This window comes from Macrotis lagotis, chromosome X, assembly GCF_037893015.1.
Source record: "Macrotis lagotis isolate mMagLag1 chromosome X, bilby.v1.9.chrom.fasta, whole genome shotgun sequence".
Lineage (NCBI taxonomy): Eukaryota > Metazoa > Chordata > Mammalia > Peramelemorphia > Peramelidae > Macrotis > Macrotis lagotis.
Window position 1 is genome coordinate 488,643,879 of NC_133666.1, and position 21,619 is coordinate 488,665,497.

The following is a 21,619-nucleotide window of genomic DNA, read 5'->3' on the forward strand; positions in this document are numbered from 1 at the left end:
CTGGTCCAGGGTTACACAGCTGATTCCAGGGCCAGTGCTCTGTCTACTGCGCCACCTAAATTCCCCTATTATTATTATTTTTTATTTTAATTTTAATTTTTTCCTTTTTCCTTTACTTTATTGCTCATGAGGGTCTATATTTTTTGGGGGATGGGATATTATGTTACTATTAAACAAGAATATTTTAGTAATGTATAAAATACATAATTTGAACAAAAAGAAAATAAATATAATTAACAAAATAATAAAAAGTCCTAAATTCAAAGATGATCAGAAACCATCATATCTCTGTCCATGAATGATGCCGACTAGTGGATTTGATGAGATCATTCCTATGAAACCATAGAGAGCTTCTGGGAAATTCATTCTTTCTGTCTAAGGGGAAAATGGTCTCAATGCAGAATAAAATATACCATTGCAAAACACATTAGAATAATTTTCCACAAATTGAATGTACCTATTGACAAAGGCTCCCAGTTGTATATTTGTGACAGAATGTTATTAAGTTCAAACTGCTAAGCCTAATAATAGCATAATGTCATGATACCTTGGTCATATGGGAAAGAGCCAAGATCTCCTACATTATTCAGAGCAATACCAGAAGTCCTGTTTTCTATTTAATCAGGGCACTGTTTAATGATGCTTCTGGAAGCAATCATGATAAAGGAGTCTATACTACATTACCTCATTTCAAACAAGATAAATTGCATGTTACATCATTATTCACTTGATGTCATCATTTTATTTGATTATAAAGAACAACAATCACTCAATCAAAGGACAGCATTGAATCTCATGGAAACTCTTTTGTTTTTCCTAGGGAAATTATTTTATTTTTAAATAATATATTAGACTTATTTTTATCATTCTTCATATGCCATTTATTAAGGAGCACTAGAATGAAAGTAAAAAAAGACAGTTAATTCTTTTTTATTTTTTTTGTTAGGTAGGTAATGGGATTAAGTAACTTCTCACACAGCTGGCTAATTATTAAATGTCTGAACTCATCTCCTCCTCTCACTCAAGACTGGTGCTCTATCCACTACACTACTTAGCTGCCACAAGATAACTTAGCAGATTGATCATTTCATATTCCTGGCACTCACTTTATAAGTGGTAAATTGAAGTCCTTGGACATTAGATGACATCTTTCATTATTAAGAGGTTATAATAAAGGAAAAAGAAAAAAGATATTAGGTGAAAATTTGTACTCCATCACACTCTCCCCACATATCCCTCCAAACATTTCTCAAATTGACTTCTGGTGTGACAAAGTCAACAAAAGTTCAGGATGATACATTTTTCTAGCCTGATACAACTGAGTAGTTCAACAGTTTAAGTCTGTGATGGCAGCATGTAGTTGAGCCCAAAGTGCATATTACAGCTACATTTCAAATGGAACTTGAAGGTGGAGGCAATGACAGCAGTAACAATAATTTTAGGACATATCTATCCAGAGTCAATAATGAAATTAGATAATTGATAAGAAAGATATTAAACAGAATCATGAACTGACCCTGAGTACAAGACTGGGTGCTATTTGAAAACTGTATTGAAATATGCTCTTCTTGCTCACAGTGCTAGGTAGAGAGAAACATTGGTGCTTGCAGTTATGACAACAAGATCTTCTCACATTTCTGAGTCTGAGGAATGTTGTTTCTTGTTGGCACATGTGAGTAAGGAGTTTTCCTGGGTAACAATGAGGGAGGCAAACAGCAGAACCTTTACCATATCTCTTCCCAGATCATGCCAACTCAGAAAACTGAAAATATTCAGATCTTTAATACTAGTTTTTGAAAGAATTACAATAAAATATCTGAACTTGAGATAATTTATCTATCCCTTTGTGAGCAGAGCACAACTTTGACAAAACTGTCAAAGTCAAGAAATAGACTGAAAAATGAGTACAAAAACACAAAACAAAATAACAGCAGCCACAATAATTAAAAAAAAAAGATCAAATAAAGTTAAAATAGGAGGTGACAAGATCATGAAAAGAAACTAGTTTGTTACCTGAGTTCTCCCTAGTTTTCTTTGTAAGTAATAGTAAATCAAGTCTACAAAACAATCATTGAGTGGTAGAACTCATAAGGAGACATATTGAAATAATTTTCCTGTCCAGAAGAATTTGAAGGGACTATGGGAAAAAAATCTGTCTCAATGGAGTAAAAGAAGCAATAAAGCTATATATGTTACTTTGGAAAAAAAAAATGAAAACCAAAATAAATAACTAAAGACTATTAGCCACTTGATAAAGTATTAATTAGGGCCCCTAGCTCCTAAGGCAGTAACCCAAAGACACAGCAGGAAATCTTTAAGATGTCCAACCCTGGTACAGCAAACAAGGTGCCAGCTCCAGAACCCTAGGCATAAAAGATGGGACAAGTTCAGTTTCCCTCAACATAATGGGCAAGCCAACAGCACTTCAGATACTAGAGCAGAAAGTCAATAACCAAGTCCCTGGAACCAAGCAAAAGATATTGGTAAAGTATCTTCTGTAACTCAGAAGCATTGTTCAACTCTAAAAATGGAAGAAAAAACATAAAAAATAAATTCCTGACAATAAAATACTACTATGGTGGCAGGGAAGATTTAAAAACAAACTCTGAAGAAGGCAATATCTCAAAAGGTTAACATGTAAAATCTTAAAGGGAAATATGAATTAATCTCGAGCAAAGATAACTTTAAAAATCAATGATTGTAAAAATTCTAATAAGAGAGTCAGTAAAATATTTGGAAAAATAAATGAAAAGAATGCACAAGAAAGGAAAGCCAGGAAAAAGAACATCTACCACAGGATTTGTTTTCCCGGGTCCTGGGTGAGTTTGATGAGCTTGATTAGTGGGTAGGTTGGAGGCCGGAGAGCCTGAGGTTCTGGGAACCTGAGGGTCTGAGGGCTGGACCTCCTTGATCACTGGTGCAGCTAGAGCCTGGTGGACCACAGGGCTTGGGTCAGTTAGGGTGCAGAGGTATTGGTGTTGACGCTGACCTTTGGGAGCTTGTTGAAAATGCTGGGGCGGGGGTATTTGGTGCAGGAGAGCTGTGGATATCATCCCTGGGTCCCTCTTGTCTGAGGAACTCTGAGTAGACACTAGCATTGTGGCTGAGGCCTCTTCCCAGACCGAGCACAATTACAGACTACTTCTGCCCCATGCAGGTGTATGAGCAGAAGATCCACCTCAGCTGACAATAGGGAGGGCAAAGGGATGATCTCATATCAGGGATCAGAGACAAAATTATATAACAGCTTCAATCACTCCCTCCAGGATAAGGAAGAAGGCCTCAAGCAAGGTCATAGACACTCCAAAGAAATCAACTGGCACCTCCTACTGGCCATCCAGGGAAATTACACACAGTGAGCTTATCCTCTAGCACCCCATACTGGCCAGCTGGAGATATTGTACTCAGTGAATAAGGCTTCTAGGGATCCCAACACCAAACCACTGTGAACCAGCCCCTCCCTAAAACAAAGCCTTAGCAAAACAAAGAAAGGTCAGTGGAAATGTGGATCCATAGAAAATTTCCATGGAAAGAAAAGATCCTAACTCAGAGAGACCTAAAACTCTGAGGAGAATATGATCTAGTTTCCAACACAGAAAGATTTCCTTGAAGAATAAGGAAGGAGTTAAAAATCAATTTGAAAATTTGGGAGAGTAAATTAACACTTGCAACTAGAAAAAAATCATTGGAAAATACAATTGGAGAAATATAGAATGAGAATAATTCTCTCAAATCATCAATTGGACAAAATGCAAAATGAGAATAAGTCTCTCAGATGATCAATTGGGAAAATGGAAAGCTCTTTCAAAAATAGAATTGACCAACTGAAAAAAGGAGTTGCAAAAGGTAAATGAAGAAAACTCCTCTCTAAAAAAAAATGAATGGAGTCTGTGGAAACTAATGACTTTATGATACAGCAAGAGTCTGTTAAACAAAATTAAAAAATAGAAAAAAATAGATGAAAATGTAAAATACCTCATCAGCAAAAATACTGACCTTGAGAATATATTGAGGATGGGCAAACTGCAAATTATTGGACTTCCTGAAAACATTGAAGAGAAAAAAGTATGGACTTAATATTACAGGATCTACTGAAGGAAAATTGCCGTGATATCATGGAACCAGAAGACAAAGTAGTTATTGAAAGAATAAATTGATACCCTTTGGAAAGAGATCCTAAAATGAAAATACCAAGGAATGTCGTGGCCATATTTCTGAACTATCAGATAAAAGAGAAAATCCTGCAAGCAGCCAGAAAGAAACAATTTAAATACCAAGGAGCCACAGTAAGGATTATGCAGGACTTGGCTGTATCAACTCTAAGGGATCAAAGGTTCTGGAACTAGACATTCTGAAGAGCAAGGAAAATTGGAATGGAGACAGGAATCCACTATCTGAGAAAGCAGAGTCTTATTTTCACCAGAAAAGATGGACATTTTAGGAAATGAAACATTTCCAAAAATTCTTGATGAAAAGACCAGAGCTAAATAGAATATTTGGACATCAAACAGGATGGTCAAAGAACACATGAAAAGGTGAAAAAAAGGGGGGGGGTTAAAAATAAAAAGAAACACAAACAAATAATTTAAAACTGACTATATCCCAGCATGGAGAAAATGATTCTCATAACTCTTGAGGATTGTAAATCTAACAGAGAAAATATACCTAGCCAGAAGTGATATACACTCATTATTTATCCATGAGATGGCTCTTCAATGGGATGAAACTGGCCATAACCCTACTTGGGAGAAAGACTCCAATAACTCTCAAGAATTGTAACTATTAGATAGAATGTACTATGCTAGAAGTGATGGATACTCAGAATTTTCTATGACTCAGAATGATTTAAAAATACCTCTTCATTAAAAAGGGGGACAGGAAGGAGACAGGAAGAGGGAGGGGATTGAATGGGGTAAATTATATTAAATTAAGAGGTACAAAAGACCTATGGTAATAGAGGGGAAGAAGGGAGGAGATGAGAAACAACTGAATCTTCTTCTCATCAGATTTTGCTTAAAGTTAATTTATACACATCCTCAGTTAACTTAAAAAAACTTCTAACCTTTCAAGTATTAAAAGGGGAAAAGGGGAGGGAAGATGGAGAAAGGGAAGGGGAGAAAAATGGAAAACTAACAGAATGAAGGGAAGGGAAAAGGGGCAAAGGGAAAGGGGTAATAAAGCAGAGGGAGGTGTATATAGGAGGGCAAATATACCGAAGGGAGTGGTATTAAGAAACAAAATACTGGGGAATACACATAAGCGGGGGAAGGGAAAATACAAATAGAAGGAAGATACTATGGAGGGCAATAAAGAGTTAGTAATTTTAACTTTTAATGTGAATGGGATGAACTCTCCCTTAAAATGTAAGTTAATACCAGAGTGGATTAAAACCAGTATCCTGCAATATGCTGCTTACAAGAAACTCATTTGAAGCAGAGAGATATATATAGAGTAAATGTAAAAGCTTGGAGCCAAATATATTTTGCTTTAATTGAAGTGAAAATAAAACAGGGGTTGCAATCCATATCTCACACAAAGCAGCTGCAAAAATAGAGTTAAAAGAGATAAGGAAAGAAAGTATATGCATCTAAAAGGGACCATAGCCAATAAATTGATTTCAATACTGAATATTTATCCACCCAATGGCATAGCATCCAAACTTGTAGAGGAGAAGCTGGAAGAACTACAGGAAGACATAGACTGCAAAACTCTTCTAGTGGCAGACCTCAACAGCCTGGTCTCAGCTCTAGATAAATTAAATCATAAAATAAGCTAGAAAGCAGTTAAGGAGGGTAATAGATTTCTAGAAAAACTAGATATGATAGAATTATGGAGGACATTGAATGGGGATGGAAAGAACTATGCCTTTTTCTATGCAGTGCATGGCAGTAACACAAAAACTGACCATGTACTAGGAAATAAAATCCTAATGAACAACTGGAGAAAGGAAGAAATAGCAAACACATCTATCTCAGATCACAATGCAATAAAAGTCTTATGCAATATTGGGCCATGGATATATAGACTCAGAACTAATTGGAAACTGAATAACCCCATTTTAAAGAATGAATGGATCAAACAACAAATTAGAGAAAGAATTAATTATTTTATCCTAGATGACAATAATGAAAGAACATACCAAAAACTATGGGATTCACTCAAAGCAGCTGTCAGGGGATATATTATATTTTTATATACTTAAATGAATAAGTTAAAGAAAGAGGAAATAAATGAACTTAATATGGAACTAAAAAAATTAGAGAAAGAACAAATTAAAAATCCCCAATTAAATACCAAATTAGAAATTGTAAAAATTAAAGGAGAAATTAATAGAATTGAAGGCAAATAAACATTGAAATAATAAATTAAACCAAAGTTGGTTTTATGTTAAAAACCAATAAAATTTGAAAAACTTCTGGTCAATTTGATTAAAAAAAGAAGCAAACCAAATTGCTAGTATCATAAATGAAAAAGGTGAACTCACCACCATTGAGGAGGAAATTAAAGTAATGAATCAGAATTATTTTGATCAACTTTACATCAATAAATTTGGCAATCTAAGTGAAATGAATAAATATTTCAAAATATTTGGTGCCCAGGTTAAATGAAGAGGATATTAAATGCCTCAATAAATCTATCTCAGAAAAAAGAAATTCAAAAAGCCATCATTGAAATCCCTAAGGAAAAAATTTCTAGGCCTGATGGATTCACAAGTGAATTCTAACAACATTTAAGGGACAATTGGCTCCAGTTCTAAATAGACTCTTTGGAAAAATAAGGGAAGTTGGAACTCTGCCTAAGTCTTTTTTATGAAACCAATATGGTGCTGATACCTAAACCAGGAAGAGCTAAAACAGAGAAAGAAAAATTATAGACTCATTATCACCACTACTATTCAGTATCATATTAGCAATTTTTGATTCAGCAATTAGAGAAGAAAAAGAAATGGAAGAACTTAGCATTGGGAAGGAAGAAACAAGAATCTCACTCTTTGCAGATGACATGATGTTATACTGACAGAATTCCAAGAAATCATTCCAAGAACTACTGGAAACAATTAGCAACTTCAGCAAAGTTGCAGGATATATAAGAAACCTTCAAAAATCTTAATCATATACATATATACATATATATATATATATGTATATATATATATGTATATATATATATGTATATATATATATACATATATATATACACATATATATATATACATATATATATATATATGTATATATATATATATATGACTAGCAAGATACAGCAGGAAGAGCTAGAAAAAGAAATCCCATTAAAGTAACCTCATACAATCTAAAAGATCTGGTACTCTATTTGCCAAAGCAGACTCAGAAACTTTTTGAAAACAATTACAAAACACTTCTCACATGAATTAAATCAGATTTAAATAACTGGGTATACATCAACTGCTCATGGATATGTAGAACAAATATAATAAAAATTACAATTCTAACAAAACTAAACTGCCAATCAAAATTCCAAAAAATTGCTTAAATGAGTTATAATAAGTTTTAAGGAAATTCATATGGAGTAACAAAAAAGTCAAGAATTTCCAGGGTTTTAATGAAAAAAAGTGCAAAAGAAGGGGGCTTAGTGTTATATGATCTAAAATTTAATTATAAAGCAATAGCCAACAAAATTGTCTGGTATTAGCTAAGAAATAGAGTGCTGGATGAGTGGAATAGACTAGGGACAATAGCAGGGAATGATTATAGTAATCTGCTGTTTGATAAATCCAAAGAGTCCAGCTATTCAGATAAAAATTTTCTCTTTGATAGAAACTGCTGGGAAAATTGGAAGTTACCAAGAAAGAAAATGAGATTAGACTAACACCTCAGAAGAGAATATCCAAATGGATACAGGATTTAGATATAATAAACAATACTATAAACAAATTAGAAAATCAAGGACTAATTTAACTGTCAGATCCATAGAAATGGAAGCAGTTTATAACTAAGGAATAGGTGGAGAATATTACTAAAAACAAACTCAATGATTTTGAATACATTGAATTAAAAAGCTTTTGCACAGACAAAACCAGTGTAACCAAGATCAAAAGAAATGTAGTAAACTGGGAAACAATCTTTACAACTAATGTTGCTGACAAAGGACTCATTTCTAAAATATACAGAGAACTGATTTATATTTTAAAACAAAAGTCATCACCCAATTGACAAATGGTCAAAGGATATGCACAGGCAATTTATAGATGAGGAGATCAATACAAAGTCATATGAAAAATTGCTCTAAATCAATACTTATTAGAGAAATTGAAATTAAAGTTCCTCTGAGGTACCATCTCACACCTCTCAGACTGGCCAATATGGCCAGAAAGAATAATGATCATGATTGGAAGGGTTGTGAAAAATCTGGGACAGTATTACATCGTTGCTGGAGCTGTGAACTCATCCAAACTTTCTGCAGAAAAATTTGGAACTATGACCAAAGGGAAACAAAAATGTGCAAACCCTTTGATCCAGCAATACCATTCCTGTGTCTATACCCTGAAGAGATTATGAAAAAGGGTAAAAACATCACTTGTACAAAACTATTGATAGCAGCCCTGTTTGTGGTGGCAATAAAATGGAAATTAAATAAATGTCCTTCAATTGAGGAATGGCTTAGCAAACTGTGGTATATGTATGTCATGGAACACTATTGTTCAATTAGAAGGCATGGGAATTCAGGGAAGCATGGAAGGATTTGCATTTGCATGAACTAATGCTGAGTGAGATAAGCAGAACCAGATAAACACTGTGTACCCTAAAAGCAAAATGGGGGCAAGGATCAACCTTGATGGACTTGCTCATTCCATCAGTGCAACAATCAGGGTCAATTTGAGACCCTCTACAATAGTGAATGCCATCTGTATCCAGAGAAACAGCTGTGGAGTTTGAACAAAGACTAATGTCTATTACCTTAAAGTTAGGAAAAAAACCTAATATCTTATTGTCTGATCTTGCTATCTCTTATACTTTATGTTTGTTCCTTAAGTATATGATTTCTCTCTCATTATACTCAGATTGGATCAATGTATACCATGGAAACAATGTAAAGACTGACAAATTGCCTTTAGCAGGGAGTGGTGGAAGGGAAGTAAAATTAGGAGAAAAATTTTAAAACTCAAAATAAATAAAATCTATAATAAAATTTATTAAAAATATTATTGGGCTTCCTAAAATTTATAATCCCAAAAGGGCCTAGATAGCATCTTTTAAAATGTCATGAGGATAAGATATAAAATGATCATAATTTAATGTCACTCAGAAGTCTTGAGGATGTATTTCTAATGAGACTGAAGAGTGGAGGATACTTAGTGACTTTGAGGCAATGCTGCTTATCAATCAATCTGTCATTGTACTTTGATTGATACAACTTTCAACTTATAAAGAATAAAAGCAGTAAATTAATCTTTAATTGATGATACCTGATTAAAAGTACTTGATTGATAAATAATACCAGAGGAAGATTACAAAGTTATATAGTATGAGAGAGATAGAAGGGAAAGTATGGACACTGAGTAAATATTCTTCAGTAGATTTGTTCCAGAAAGGAAATAAGATACATTGTGACTCAGGTTTAAAATTCTATCTTACTCAACAGGGAAGTGTGGATGGGGAAGGGAAAGAAAAGGGAAGAAGGGAATGAAAAGGGTGCAGATATAAGTGAAAATCAACTGAAAGTTAAAATTTTAAATTTAAAAATTTAAATTTAAAAAAGAAAAGATAAAAGGAAAAAGGGAGCAAAACTTTGGTGAGGAGGAATAAGAAGAAAAAAGTAAAACTAAGAGTTGTTTCATAAAAAAAATAGATCAACACTTGGTTAATCTGATTTTAAAAAAGAAATAAGAAACCTAATTGTTAGTATCAAAAATGAAAAGGGTGAACTAACTATCAATGAGGAGGAAATTAAAATGATAATTTTAAGCTACTTTGCCCCATTGTATATGAGTGAATTTGATAACTTCAGTGAAATGGATGAATATTTACAGAAATAAAAACTGTCCAGATTAACAGAAGAGGAAATAAAATATTTAAACCACCCCCCTTTAATAATGCCCTAAGTAAAAGTCTCCAGGTCCAAATGAACTTTCAAGTGAATTCTACCAAAAATTGAAGGGAAAAATTGATTCCTATTCTACAAAAACTATTTTTAAATCTTGGAGTTCTGCCAATTGCTTTTATGACATAACTTGATGCTGATGCTGGTACCTAAACCAGGAAGTACCAAAACAGACAAAGAAAATTATAGATCAATCTCCCTAATGAACATTGATGGAAAAAATCTTAGATGAATTTTAGAATAGAGATTGCAGCAAATTTTTACTAGGATAATATCCAGTGATTAGGTATGATTTATACCAAGTAGGCAGGGATGGTTCAACACTAGGAAAATACTCAGCATAATTGAAAATATCAATAGAAAATCAAAAGAAACGATATGATTGTCTCGATGGTGGGAAAAACATTTGATAAAATACAACATCCATTACTATTAAAAAGTCTGGAAAGTATAGCAATAAATGAAGTTTTCCTTAAAATAATAAGTAATATCTTTCTAAAACATCAACAAATATTATATGTAATAGGAATAAACTGGGATATTTCCAATAAGATCAGGGTGAAACAAGAATGCTCATTATCAGCATTGAGATTCAATACAGTATTAGAAATGTTAGCTTTAGCAATAAGATAATAAATATTAATTGATGAAAGCAAAGTTTTCATTCTTTGCAGATAATATGCTGATATAATTAGAGAAGCTGAAAAAATCATCTAAAAACTATTTGAAATTTGAATCAATTAACAAATTCAGCAAAGTAGCAGAATATAGAATAAACCCACACAAATCATCAGCATTTGTATATATGAACAACAAAGCCCAAGAGCAAGAGACAGAAAGAATAATACCATTTTAAGTAATTGCATACCACATTACATACTTGGGAATCTATGTCTCAAGACAAAGTAAAAAAAAAAAGCTATGAACAAAATTACACAGCACTTTTCATACAAATATAGACAGATCTAAACAAATGAAGAAAATTCTAATTGCTCATGTTTAGGTAGATCCAATATAATAAAAATGACAATTCTATCCAAATTAAATTATTAATTCAGTGCCAGACCAATCAAACTAGCTAATAATTATTTTAGTGAGCAAGATAAAATAGTAAAAGAATTCACCTGGAGCAACAAAATGTCAAGAATATCAAGGTAACTAATCAGAAAATGTAAATGAAGGTTGCCTAGTTCTACCATATCTAAAACTTTACTAAAAAGTGAGTCATCAAAACTGCCTGATACTGGTTAAGAAATATAGTAATGGATAAGTAAATTAAAATGGATTCAAAAGAAATAGAAGTAAATGACCATAGTAATCTTCATTTTGCCAAAGACATTAGCTTCCTTGAGTAAAAACTCACAATTTGCCAAAAATTGAAGGAAGAACAGGACAATAGCATGGCAAAAAATGAGGAATAGACCCTCATCCCATACCCAATAATAAAATAAAGTCAAAATGTGTATAGGAGTTAGAAATAAATTTAAATAGCATAGAAAAATCAATAGACCAAAATATTCTCTTTCAGATCTAAGGAAAGGGGTGATATTATGGATAAGAAAGAAGTAGAATACATGATAAATTACAAAATAAATGATTTCAACTTCATTAAATTGAAAAGGTTTTGTGCTAATAAAATTAGTGCTGCCAAAATTAGAAGGAAAATAGAAATCTAGGGAACAATTCTTACAACTAGTAGTTCTGATAAAGGATTCATTCTTTTTTTGCACATATTAAAATTTTTATACATTTCTAAAATATTCTTGTTTAAGAGTAAATATAATACCCCTGCCCTCCAAAAGTATAGACCCTCATGAACAATAAAGTAAAAAAAATTAAAGTTAAAAAATAATAATAATAATAAATAATAATGGGGCAGCTAGGTGGTGCAGTGGACAGAGTACCAGCGAGCCAGAAGAACACCACCCCTTAGGCCCAACAACCACCCAGCTCTGTGGTCCCAGACAGACTATCCAATTCCAGACCCTTGCAAGAAGTAAAAAAGAAAATGTGTTATATCTGACCACTCTCCACCACGATCCACCCTCTCTTCCATCACTCACATCCTCACCCTTCCCCCGTCACCTTTCTCTCCTTCTTATTCTAGATGGCTATACCCCATTGAGTATATATGCTGTCTCCTCTCTGAGGCACCTCTGATAAGAGCGAAGTTTTCCTCATTCCCCCGCGCCTTCCCCCCTTTCATATTGCAATAGCCCATTGTAATAAAAGAAAATCTTATATGAAATATTTTAGCCTAACCCACCTCTCCTTTTTCTTACTCCCAGTACATTTCCCTTTTAGCCATTGACTCCATTTTTACAATATATATCTTCAAATTAGTTCTCTCCTGTGCTTCATCTATAAAAGCTCCTTCTACCTGTGCTGTTAAATGAGAAGTTTATTATAAGAATTATCAGTATCATTTTTCTCTATAGGAATATATGTAGTTCATCATCATTAAGTCCCTCATATTTTACCCTTCTCTTTCACTCTCTATGCTTCAATTGAGTCCTGTATTTGAAGATCAAACTTTCTGTTCAGCTCTAGCCATTTTAACAGAATGTTTGAAATTCCCCTGGGTCATTGAAAGTCCATCTTTTTCCCTGGAAGAGGACATTCAGTTTTGCTGGGTAGTTGATTCTCGGTTGCATTCCAAGCTCTTTTGCCTTCCAGAATATTATATTCCCAGTCCTACGAGCCTCTAATGTAGTTGCTGATAAGACCTGTGTGATACTTACTGCAGCTCCATGATATTTGAATTGAGTCCTTCTGGCTGTTTGTAATATTTCCTCATTTACTTGGGAGTTCTGGAACTTGGCTATTTCTGGGGGTTGGTTTTTTTTATTTCTTTCTGGGGAGATCAGTGGATTCTTTCAATTTCTATTTTGCCCTCTGCTCCCAGGATATCTAGGCAATTTTCCTGTAGGAATTCTTTAAAAATGATGTCAAAGCTCCTTTCCCCAATCATTATTTTCAGGTATCCCAATAACTTTAAATTATCTTTTCTCAATCTGTATTCCAGATCATTTGATTTTCAAATGAGATGTTTCACATTTTCTTCTAATTTTTCATTCTTTTGGTTTTGAAGTATTGTGTCTTGACTTCTTATAAAGTCAGCAGATTCCTTTAGTTCTATTCTACTTTTGTAGGATTTGTTTTCCTCAGAGAGCTTTCTTATTTCTTTTTCCATCTGGCTAATGCTCCTTTTTAAAGCAATCTTCTCCTCAATAACTTTTTCTAACTGTTTTATACATTTGACCTATACTGGTTTTTAACATGTTATTTTCTTCAGCATTTTTTGAATCTCCTTGACTAAGCTGCTAATTTCCTTTCCCAATTTTTCTTCTATCTCCCTCACTTGATTTTCAAAATCTTTTTTGAGCTCTGTCATAGCCTGAGCCCAATTTCCATTTTTCTTGCAGTCTTTAGATGCAAGAGCTTGGACTTCCTCATCTTCAGATTGAGTATTTTGATCCTTCTTGGGATCATAGGCAATACATTTCTCAATGATGTTCTTCTTTTTTCTCAGTTTACTCATTTCACTAGCTAGTGCCTAGTTTTGGAGTGCTTCCTGAACTTTTGAGTATTATTGGGGTCCTGTTGTTCTATAGGGGGGTCTAGACTGTGGTCAGGATCTGAAGGTGGTCATAGCCCCAGAATCCTGTTCTAGAAACAGAGGACAGATATAGGAAATCTCTCTCCACTCCCCTACCTTTGGTAGACTGAGCAGTCAATGCTCAGTTGACTGGGGGCTCCTGTTTACCAGCTCTGCCTGCTTCCATTTCCTGGATCTGGGCTGCTGTAGCCAACACTGCTCTCTGAGTGCCCTGAGGACTTGGTTTCACACTCTCACTCTGACAGGCACCCCCCCCCCCCCAGCCCAGTTGATCTTCCAATTTGTGCCTGGTGCTCCCTGGGGTCTAGGTCAGGAAACTGACCCTGCTGCCATATGTTGTGGCTCCCAGGTGCTCTGGGGCTGCCTCAGGGATGCTGAAGTTTCTTCACTCTAGCCAGCTGCTCCTCTAACCCTGTGGAGTGCAGCCATTCCACTATTTTCCAGGTTAACTTAGGCTGGAGAATTGCCTCGCTGGATCCCTCTGTGGGTTCTGTCTCTCAAAAATTAGCTATTTTATGAGTTTTGAGAGAGAGCACCTAAAAGAGGCTCTTCTCTTGTCAACATCTTGACTCTGTCCCCTTCATTTTTTAAAAATGTAGAGAATTGCATGAAATTTATAAGTTTACAAAAAAATTCCTTAATTGTTAAATTCTCAAAGGATATTAATGAAGAGATTTCAAATGAAATTAAAGTTAGAAAAACCATATAACAACCATATAAAAATGCTCCAAATCATTTTTTATATTTGATATTTGTTTATTTATTCTCATTTTGTACAAATGTTTTTTATACATTAATAAAATATTCTTGTTTAAGAGTAAACAAAATACCCCATCCCCACCAAAAAATATAGACTCACTTGAGGGATAAAGTAAAGGGGAGAGAAAAAAATTAAAAAATTAAAAATTTAAAAAATTAATTAAATTAATTAAAAAATTAAATTAATTTAAAAAATTAAAATTAAAAGAATAATAGCAATAATTATAGGTATGGCCAGGTGGCTCAATGGATAGAGCAGCAGCCCTGGAGCCAGGGACACTCGAGCCCATATCCAGCCCCATACACCCAAAAAATCACCCAGCCATGTGACATGCAAGCCACCCCAACCCCACTGCCCTGCAAAAACCAAAAAAAGAAAAATAGACCCCCCCAAAATAGAATAGTAATAATACTAGGGGTGGGTGGGTGACTGACAGAGCATTGGCCTTTGAGCCAGGAGCTCCCGGGTCCAAATTTGGCTTCAGACATCCAACGGTCACCCTGCTATGTGGCCCCAGGCAGGCCACCCAGCCCCATTTGCCCTGCACCCCCCAAATAATAATAATAATAAATATGCTTGAGTCTTTGTTCCAACACCAACAACTCTGTCCTGGGTGGATCACAAAAGTTACTTCCATATTTTTCCAACTTTGCCATTGCTGATAGCAACTCCCTCCTTTTGTATTTCTCCACTACCATGTACTATTTTTTCTCTCCTTTCACTCTGACTCTGCTGTAGGGTAGCTGAGTGGCACAGCAGACAAATCCATGGCCCTGGGGCCAAGAGGCCCTGAGGCGCCTTACCACCCCTTAGGCCCAGCATCCACCTGGCCCTATGGTCCCTGAGAGGCCATCCAATCCCAGCCCCTTGCAAGAAATAAAAAAGAAAATGTGTCATATCTGACCACTCTCCACCCATGCTCCATCCTCTCCTCCATCATTCACATCCCCACCCCTTCCCCCTGTCCACCACTTTTACCTTCTTACTGCAGATGTCTATACCCCATTGAGTATATATGTGCTGTTTACTCTCCTAGCCACCTCTGATGAGAGTGAAGATTCCCTCATTCCCCCTTGCCTTCCTCCCTTCCATATCATTGCAATAGCTCATTGTATTTAAGAAAAATTTTATTATATGAAATATCTTGGCCTATTCCCCCTCTCCTTTTTATTTCTCCCATTACATTTCCCTTTTTTCTATTGACTCCATTTTTTACACCATATTTTATCTTCAAATTCAGCTTTTTCCTATGCTTCAACTAAAAGCTCCCTATACCTGCTCTATCAACTGAGACGGTTCATATGAGTTTTATCAGTGTCATTTTTCTATGCAAGAATACATGCAGTTCATCATCATTAAGTCCCTCATATTTCCCCCTTCTCCTCCAATCTCTATGCTTCACCTGAGTCCTGTATTTGAAGAGCAAACCTTGTGTTCAGCTCTGGCCATTCAAAGAGTAACATTTGAAATACCCCTGGTTCATTAAAAGTTCATCTTTTTTCCCAGGAAGAGGACATTCAGTTTTTCTGGGTAGTCAATTCTTGCTTGCATTCTAAGCTCTTTTGCCTTCTGGTTTAATATATTCCAAGGCCTACAAGCTTTTAATGTAGTTAATGCTAAGTCCTGTGTGATCCTGACTGCTGCTCCATGATATTTGAATTGTGACCTTCTGGCTGCTTGTAATATTTTCTCTTTGACTTGGGAGTTCTGGATCTTGGCTATAATATTCCTAGGAGTTTGTTTTTTGGGATCTCTTTCTCAAGGGGATAGGTGGATTCTCTCCATTTCTATTTTTCCCTCTACTTCTAGGATATCAGGGCAATTTTCCTATATTAATTCTTTGAAAATGATATCAAGGGTCTTTTCCTGATTATGACTTTCAGGTATTCCAATAATTTTTAAATTATCTTTCCTAAATCTGTTTTCCATATCAGTTGTTTTTTCTTTTTCTTTTTTTTCACTATTCCAAATATTTTAATAAGAGTTCTCTGCAAGGCTTTTAAAACACCAATTTGTGAGGATAAACTCCATTGGAGAGAGGGAATACAGAAGGCAGGTAATCGCGTAGCTGAGGAATTTTCTTGACTTTGGGCAGGAGCTGAGAGTTCACTGCTTTCTGATCAGCCTTGTGTTGCGCTGTAATCTCATATTTCTCTTTCTCTGTGTGAAAAATCTCTCCTTCTTGGTGTCTGGGTTTACAGACCCTCTTGTTCTTAAAGTGAGCATCAATAAGATGTTTTGGAATTTTTACACCAGAAAGGTTAACCCTAGTAGAGGTGGCAATGACAAATTTCTGATGGGTCCTTCTTAGCGGAACCCAGTTGATGGTCAGAGGTCCAGTCACCAGTATCAAACCACTAGCCAGCTGCTTCAGGAAAACCACACACTTGCCCCGGTGGTGGCCAGTGAGCATAATCAGAACTGAGCCTGGGGTGATGCTAGAGAGAAGTTTCCTCACATGCTGGCTGAAGGGTTTTTTGCCATGACTTAGGAGTTTTCTCGGCACATCTTCAGTAGGGTAACACCTGGGCATTTTGTGAATCTTTACCACTCAGTTTCCTCCATTTTTATCAACACCAATTGGATTTGAGGTAGTAGCAGGCACCCTGTCTTTCTTTTTCCTTTCAATCTGGGTTTTTGGTGCAGCATATTTTCGCTTGTACTTGGTTCTGTGGGAATACATTACAGATCTGGAGTATTTGCCGATGCCTCGGGCCAAGACTGAGTTTCGACTGCAATGCTTTCTATGTTTTTTCACCACCTTTTCAGCCCCATCTTCCTTTTTGGGCTTCCTTTCCTTTCTGACCTTGTTTTCATTTTTGGAGGCTTTGGGGGGGGGTTGTCCATCATCTTGAGAGAAGGGGAAAGATCAGTTGTTTTTTCAATGAGATGTTTCACATTTTCTTCTAATTTTTCATTTTTTGGGTTTTGAAGTATTGAGTCCTGATTTTTAGTAAATTCATCAATCTCCCTGAGTTCTATACTTTGTCTGAAGGATTTTTTTTCCTCAGAGAGAGCTTTCTTATCTCTTTTTCCATCTGGCCCATTCTGCTTTTTAAAGCATTCTTCTCCTCAATAACTTTTTGAACTGTTTTATCCATTTGATCTAAGCTGATTTTTAACATGCTATTTTCTTCAGCATTTTTTGGATTTCCTTGAATAAGCTGCTGACTTCATTTTCATGTTTTTCCTGCATCTCTCTCCTTTCTTTTCCCAGTTTTTCTTCTAACTCCCTCACTTGATTTTCAAAGTCTCTTTTGAGCTCTGTAATACCCTGAGCCCAATTTCTGTTTTTCTTGGAGTCTTTGGATGCAGGAGCTTATGCTTCCTCATCATGAGACTGAGTATTTTGATCCTTCTTGAGATCATAGATAATGCATTTCTTAATGGTATTCCTCCTTTTTCTCTGCTTGCTCATTTTCCCAGCCTAAGCCGGCTTTTGGGGTGCTCCCTTAGCTTTTGGGACACTCCCACAAGGGTCCCAGTGTGTGAGGCTCTGTACTCCCTCCTGGTCTGTGAATGACCATATGCCCCCCAACCATGGGGCTGAGGTGGGGGGCCCCTGCTCTTCTATGGAGGAGCCTAGGCTGCGATCAGGATCTGAATGTGTTCAGAGCCCCAGAGCCCTGTTCCAGGGACAGAGCTCTGCAGTATCCCTCTTCACTCCCCTCACTAGGTTCAACAGGCTCATGCCCTGGGGGCTCCTGCTTAATGGCTCCACCTGCTTCTGAATCTGGGCTTCAGTGGCCATGTTGCTTGCTGCATGCCCTGAGGGCTGGGCTTCACCTGCTCACTCTGGCAGAGGTCCCACCCTTTCCCCCAATTTGTGCCTGGTGCTCCTTGGGGCATAGCTTAGGAAACTCCCCTGCTGCTGTGAGCCATGGCTCCCATCACCCTGGGGCTGCCTCTGGGAGGCTGAAGTTCTTTTGCTCTGGCTGGTCACCCCTCTGGTGAGCGGCCCTTCCAACCTCTGGGAGCAGAGCCTTTCTGATCTTTTCAAAGTTACCTTGAGTAGGAGAACTGCCTCACTGTGTCCCTCTGTGGGTTCTGTCTCTCAAAAATTTAGTTAGTTAGTTTCGAAGATTTATGATAGAGTGGCTAAGACATGATCCACTTTTGTTATCATCTTGCTCTGGCTCCCCTCCAAATCATTTTTGAGTAGAGAACTGCAAATTAAAACAATTAGGTGGAATTATCTCATCCCATAAGAATGCTTAAAACAACAAACAGGGAAAAGAATCAATATTTGGGACTTTGTGCTATGATTGAGATATTATAACATTTTTGGTGGAGTTGTGAACTAAGCCAGTCATTCTGGAGAGCATTATGGAACTAACCCAAAAGAATAATGAAACTGATCATATCCTTTGACATAGCAATTTCAACAAAAAGCCTATACCTATAAGAAGCTATAAAAAATGGGCAAAGTCCCAAATGTTCCAAAATATTCATATTAGCTCTTTTAAGTGGCAAAAATTGTAAATTGAGTGGATGCTCATCAATTGGGGAATCTTTTAGCAATTTATAGTATATGAATGCTATGGAATCTATTGTTCTACCAGAAACCTTAAATGGTTGGACTCTGGGAAGCATGGCATGAATATCATGATCTAATATTGAGTATTTGACCAATTTGACTGACTAAAGACAATGCTATCCCTATCTATAGGTAGAAAAAGAAAAGAAAAACAAACAAAATTAAAAAAAAAACCTTCAGAATCTGATGAACAGTACATTCACTTTAAAAAATCCTTATAAAAATCACTATCTCATGATTTCTTCTCTTTACCCTTAATCCTAATTCCTCATACTGAAAATGATTAGCTTAAAAACATGTTCAACACAAATGTATATGTACAATATTCACCTGACTGTTTGCCACTGAAGAGAAGTGGATGGGAATGGTGTGTGGAAGGAAATTATTTAACTTTAAAACATGCATTTGCATGTGAAAGAATACTGGAAAACTTTCATAACATCTAGTTAAAAATATAAAATCTTGGGGCAGCCAGGTGGCACAGTGGATAGAGCAACGGCCCTGGAGCCAGGAGTGCCTGTGTTCAAATCTGGGTGCAGACACTTAATAATTACCTAGCTGTGTGGTCTTGGGCAAGCTACTTAACCCCATTTGCCTTGTATAAAAATATAACAATTATAAAGAAGATTTCAGAAAATAGGAATAGTCAGTATTGGAAAGACTGGGATGATAGGCACATGCACACTAATGCACTGTTTGAGGAGTTGTGAATTAGTTTAACTTTTAGATAGTAATTTGGAAGTATGTGAGCAAAATGATTACACTATCATTATTCTTTGATCCATTTATCACATTACTGGACACATCCTCAAAAGAAAACAAATAGAGAAACAAAGGTTCTTTTATAGCAAAATATTCACACTAGTCTACATAATGATAGCAAAGAAATGTAAACAGAGCTCATTAAATGGATATTGGCTGAAAAAATTATGGTACTTGAATGTAAGGGAATATATGCAATGAGACATGGTATAAGCACAGCACGGCATGATACAAGTGATATAGGAAGAACCCAAAGATCAGCATGTACCCTAATAATGACATTATAAATGTAAGATTAACTAACATAAATAGACTTTCAGTAACTGAAAAACCAATGAAGGACCCGAGGTTCAGAAAACTAAGATGACTATCTCTTAAACAGTAGAGAGAAGAATTAAATAGAATTTTGTATGTCTGTATTGTTGTAATTACAATTTGATTTTTTTTTTGCTTAATTTTTTTTCTTTTGTCATAAGAGAAATTTCAAGCAGGAAGAGAAGAAAAATTTAAAAAATGGTAAATGGGATGGAAAAATAACTACCTATACAAGTAAACAAATTTTGGTGTTGGGATATGGATCAGGCAAATTTGGTCATGGGGAGAAGAGGGTTGATCAGAGAAAGACTAGATAAAAAACTAGACATGTTGACATAGAAAATAAACCTTAGTCTCTAGGAGATTTCCTAGCTCCAGTATGAAATAATGGATTGTAGGATATATCTTTGATAGTTTGTATGAGATTAATATGGACTTCAGGATTTTTGGAAAGGACTATACTGACTTAAGTGTTATTGATGATTGTTACAAAGTCAATAAAACTTTAACTTTTCAATGTCTTTCATTAAAAATGAAACAACTAAAAAAAGATGTTAGCATAGGAACAAATGGAGTTTTCTTTAAATGAAAAGCTGTATTAAAAACCCCAAAAGCATAATATGTAATAGATACAAGCTAGAAATATTACCAGAGGGCTTAGAGATGAAATAAAGATGCTAATTACCATAATTATTATTCAAAATTGTACTAGAAATTATTAACTTTATCAATAAGAGAAGAAAAAGAGATTGAAGGAATTCGACTAAGCATGGAGGAAATTAAACTATCATTTGTTGCAATATGGTAGACATCAAAGAATCAACTGAAAAATTATGTAAAGCAAATAACAACTTTAGCAAATTGCAATATATAAAAATGAAACCATATAAATCATCAGGACTTTAATATGTTTCCATGAAAATCTATCATGGGAACCAAAAGAGCACTTCTATTTAAAATAATTATATACAATATGAGTTATTTGAGGGTCTTCTTTCCAAGACAAACCTTGTCATTACATAAAAAATCACAAAACAACTTCCACACTAATAAAAATAGAGATAAATAATTAAAAATATCAATTTCCCCTGGGTAGACTGCAATATATAAAGACATTAGCAATTCTAAGTGATGTCATATATTTGTTCACTGCCATAAAAATCAAACTCTCAAAATATTAATAGAAGTTTAAAAATAATAATAAAATATATCTGGGATGCCTAAAAGATAAAGAATATCAAGATTATTACTGAAAAAAAATCAAAAGGAAAATGACCAATCAAACCAGAAATAAAATTATGTTACAAAGTGACAGTCATCAAAACAGTTTCATTTTAAGAAATAAGAGTGGTAGATCAGTCAAATAGAGTAATTGAACAAGACTCAATAGTAAATAACTATAGTAACCTACTAGTTGATAAATAACAAGACTCCAATTTTTGTATTAAGATTTCCCTGCTAGAAAAAGAAGAAAATAATAAGGCAGTAACTAAGCATAGACACTATCTCACAATATATACAAAGATAAAGTTGAAATGCTTACATG

General features: G+C 35.2%; 1 protein-coding gene across 1 annotated transcript; it reads right to left on the bottom strand.

Moving 5' to 3' along the window:
* Nucleotides 1–16,458: 16,458 nt before the first annotated feature.
* Nucleotides 16,459–16,992, bottom strand: LOC141499298 (large ribosomal subunit protein eL6-like). The gene has a single exon (XM_074202088.1). It carries the CDS (start codon nt 16,990–16,992, stop codon nt 16,459–16,461), a length of 534 nt encoding a protein of 177 aa, XP_074058189.1.
* Between the last annotated feature and the right edge of the window lie 4,627 nt (nt 16,993–21,619).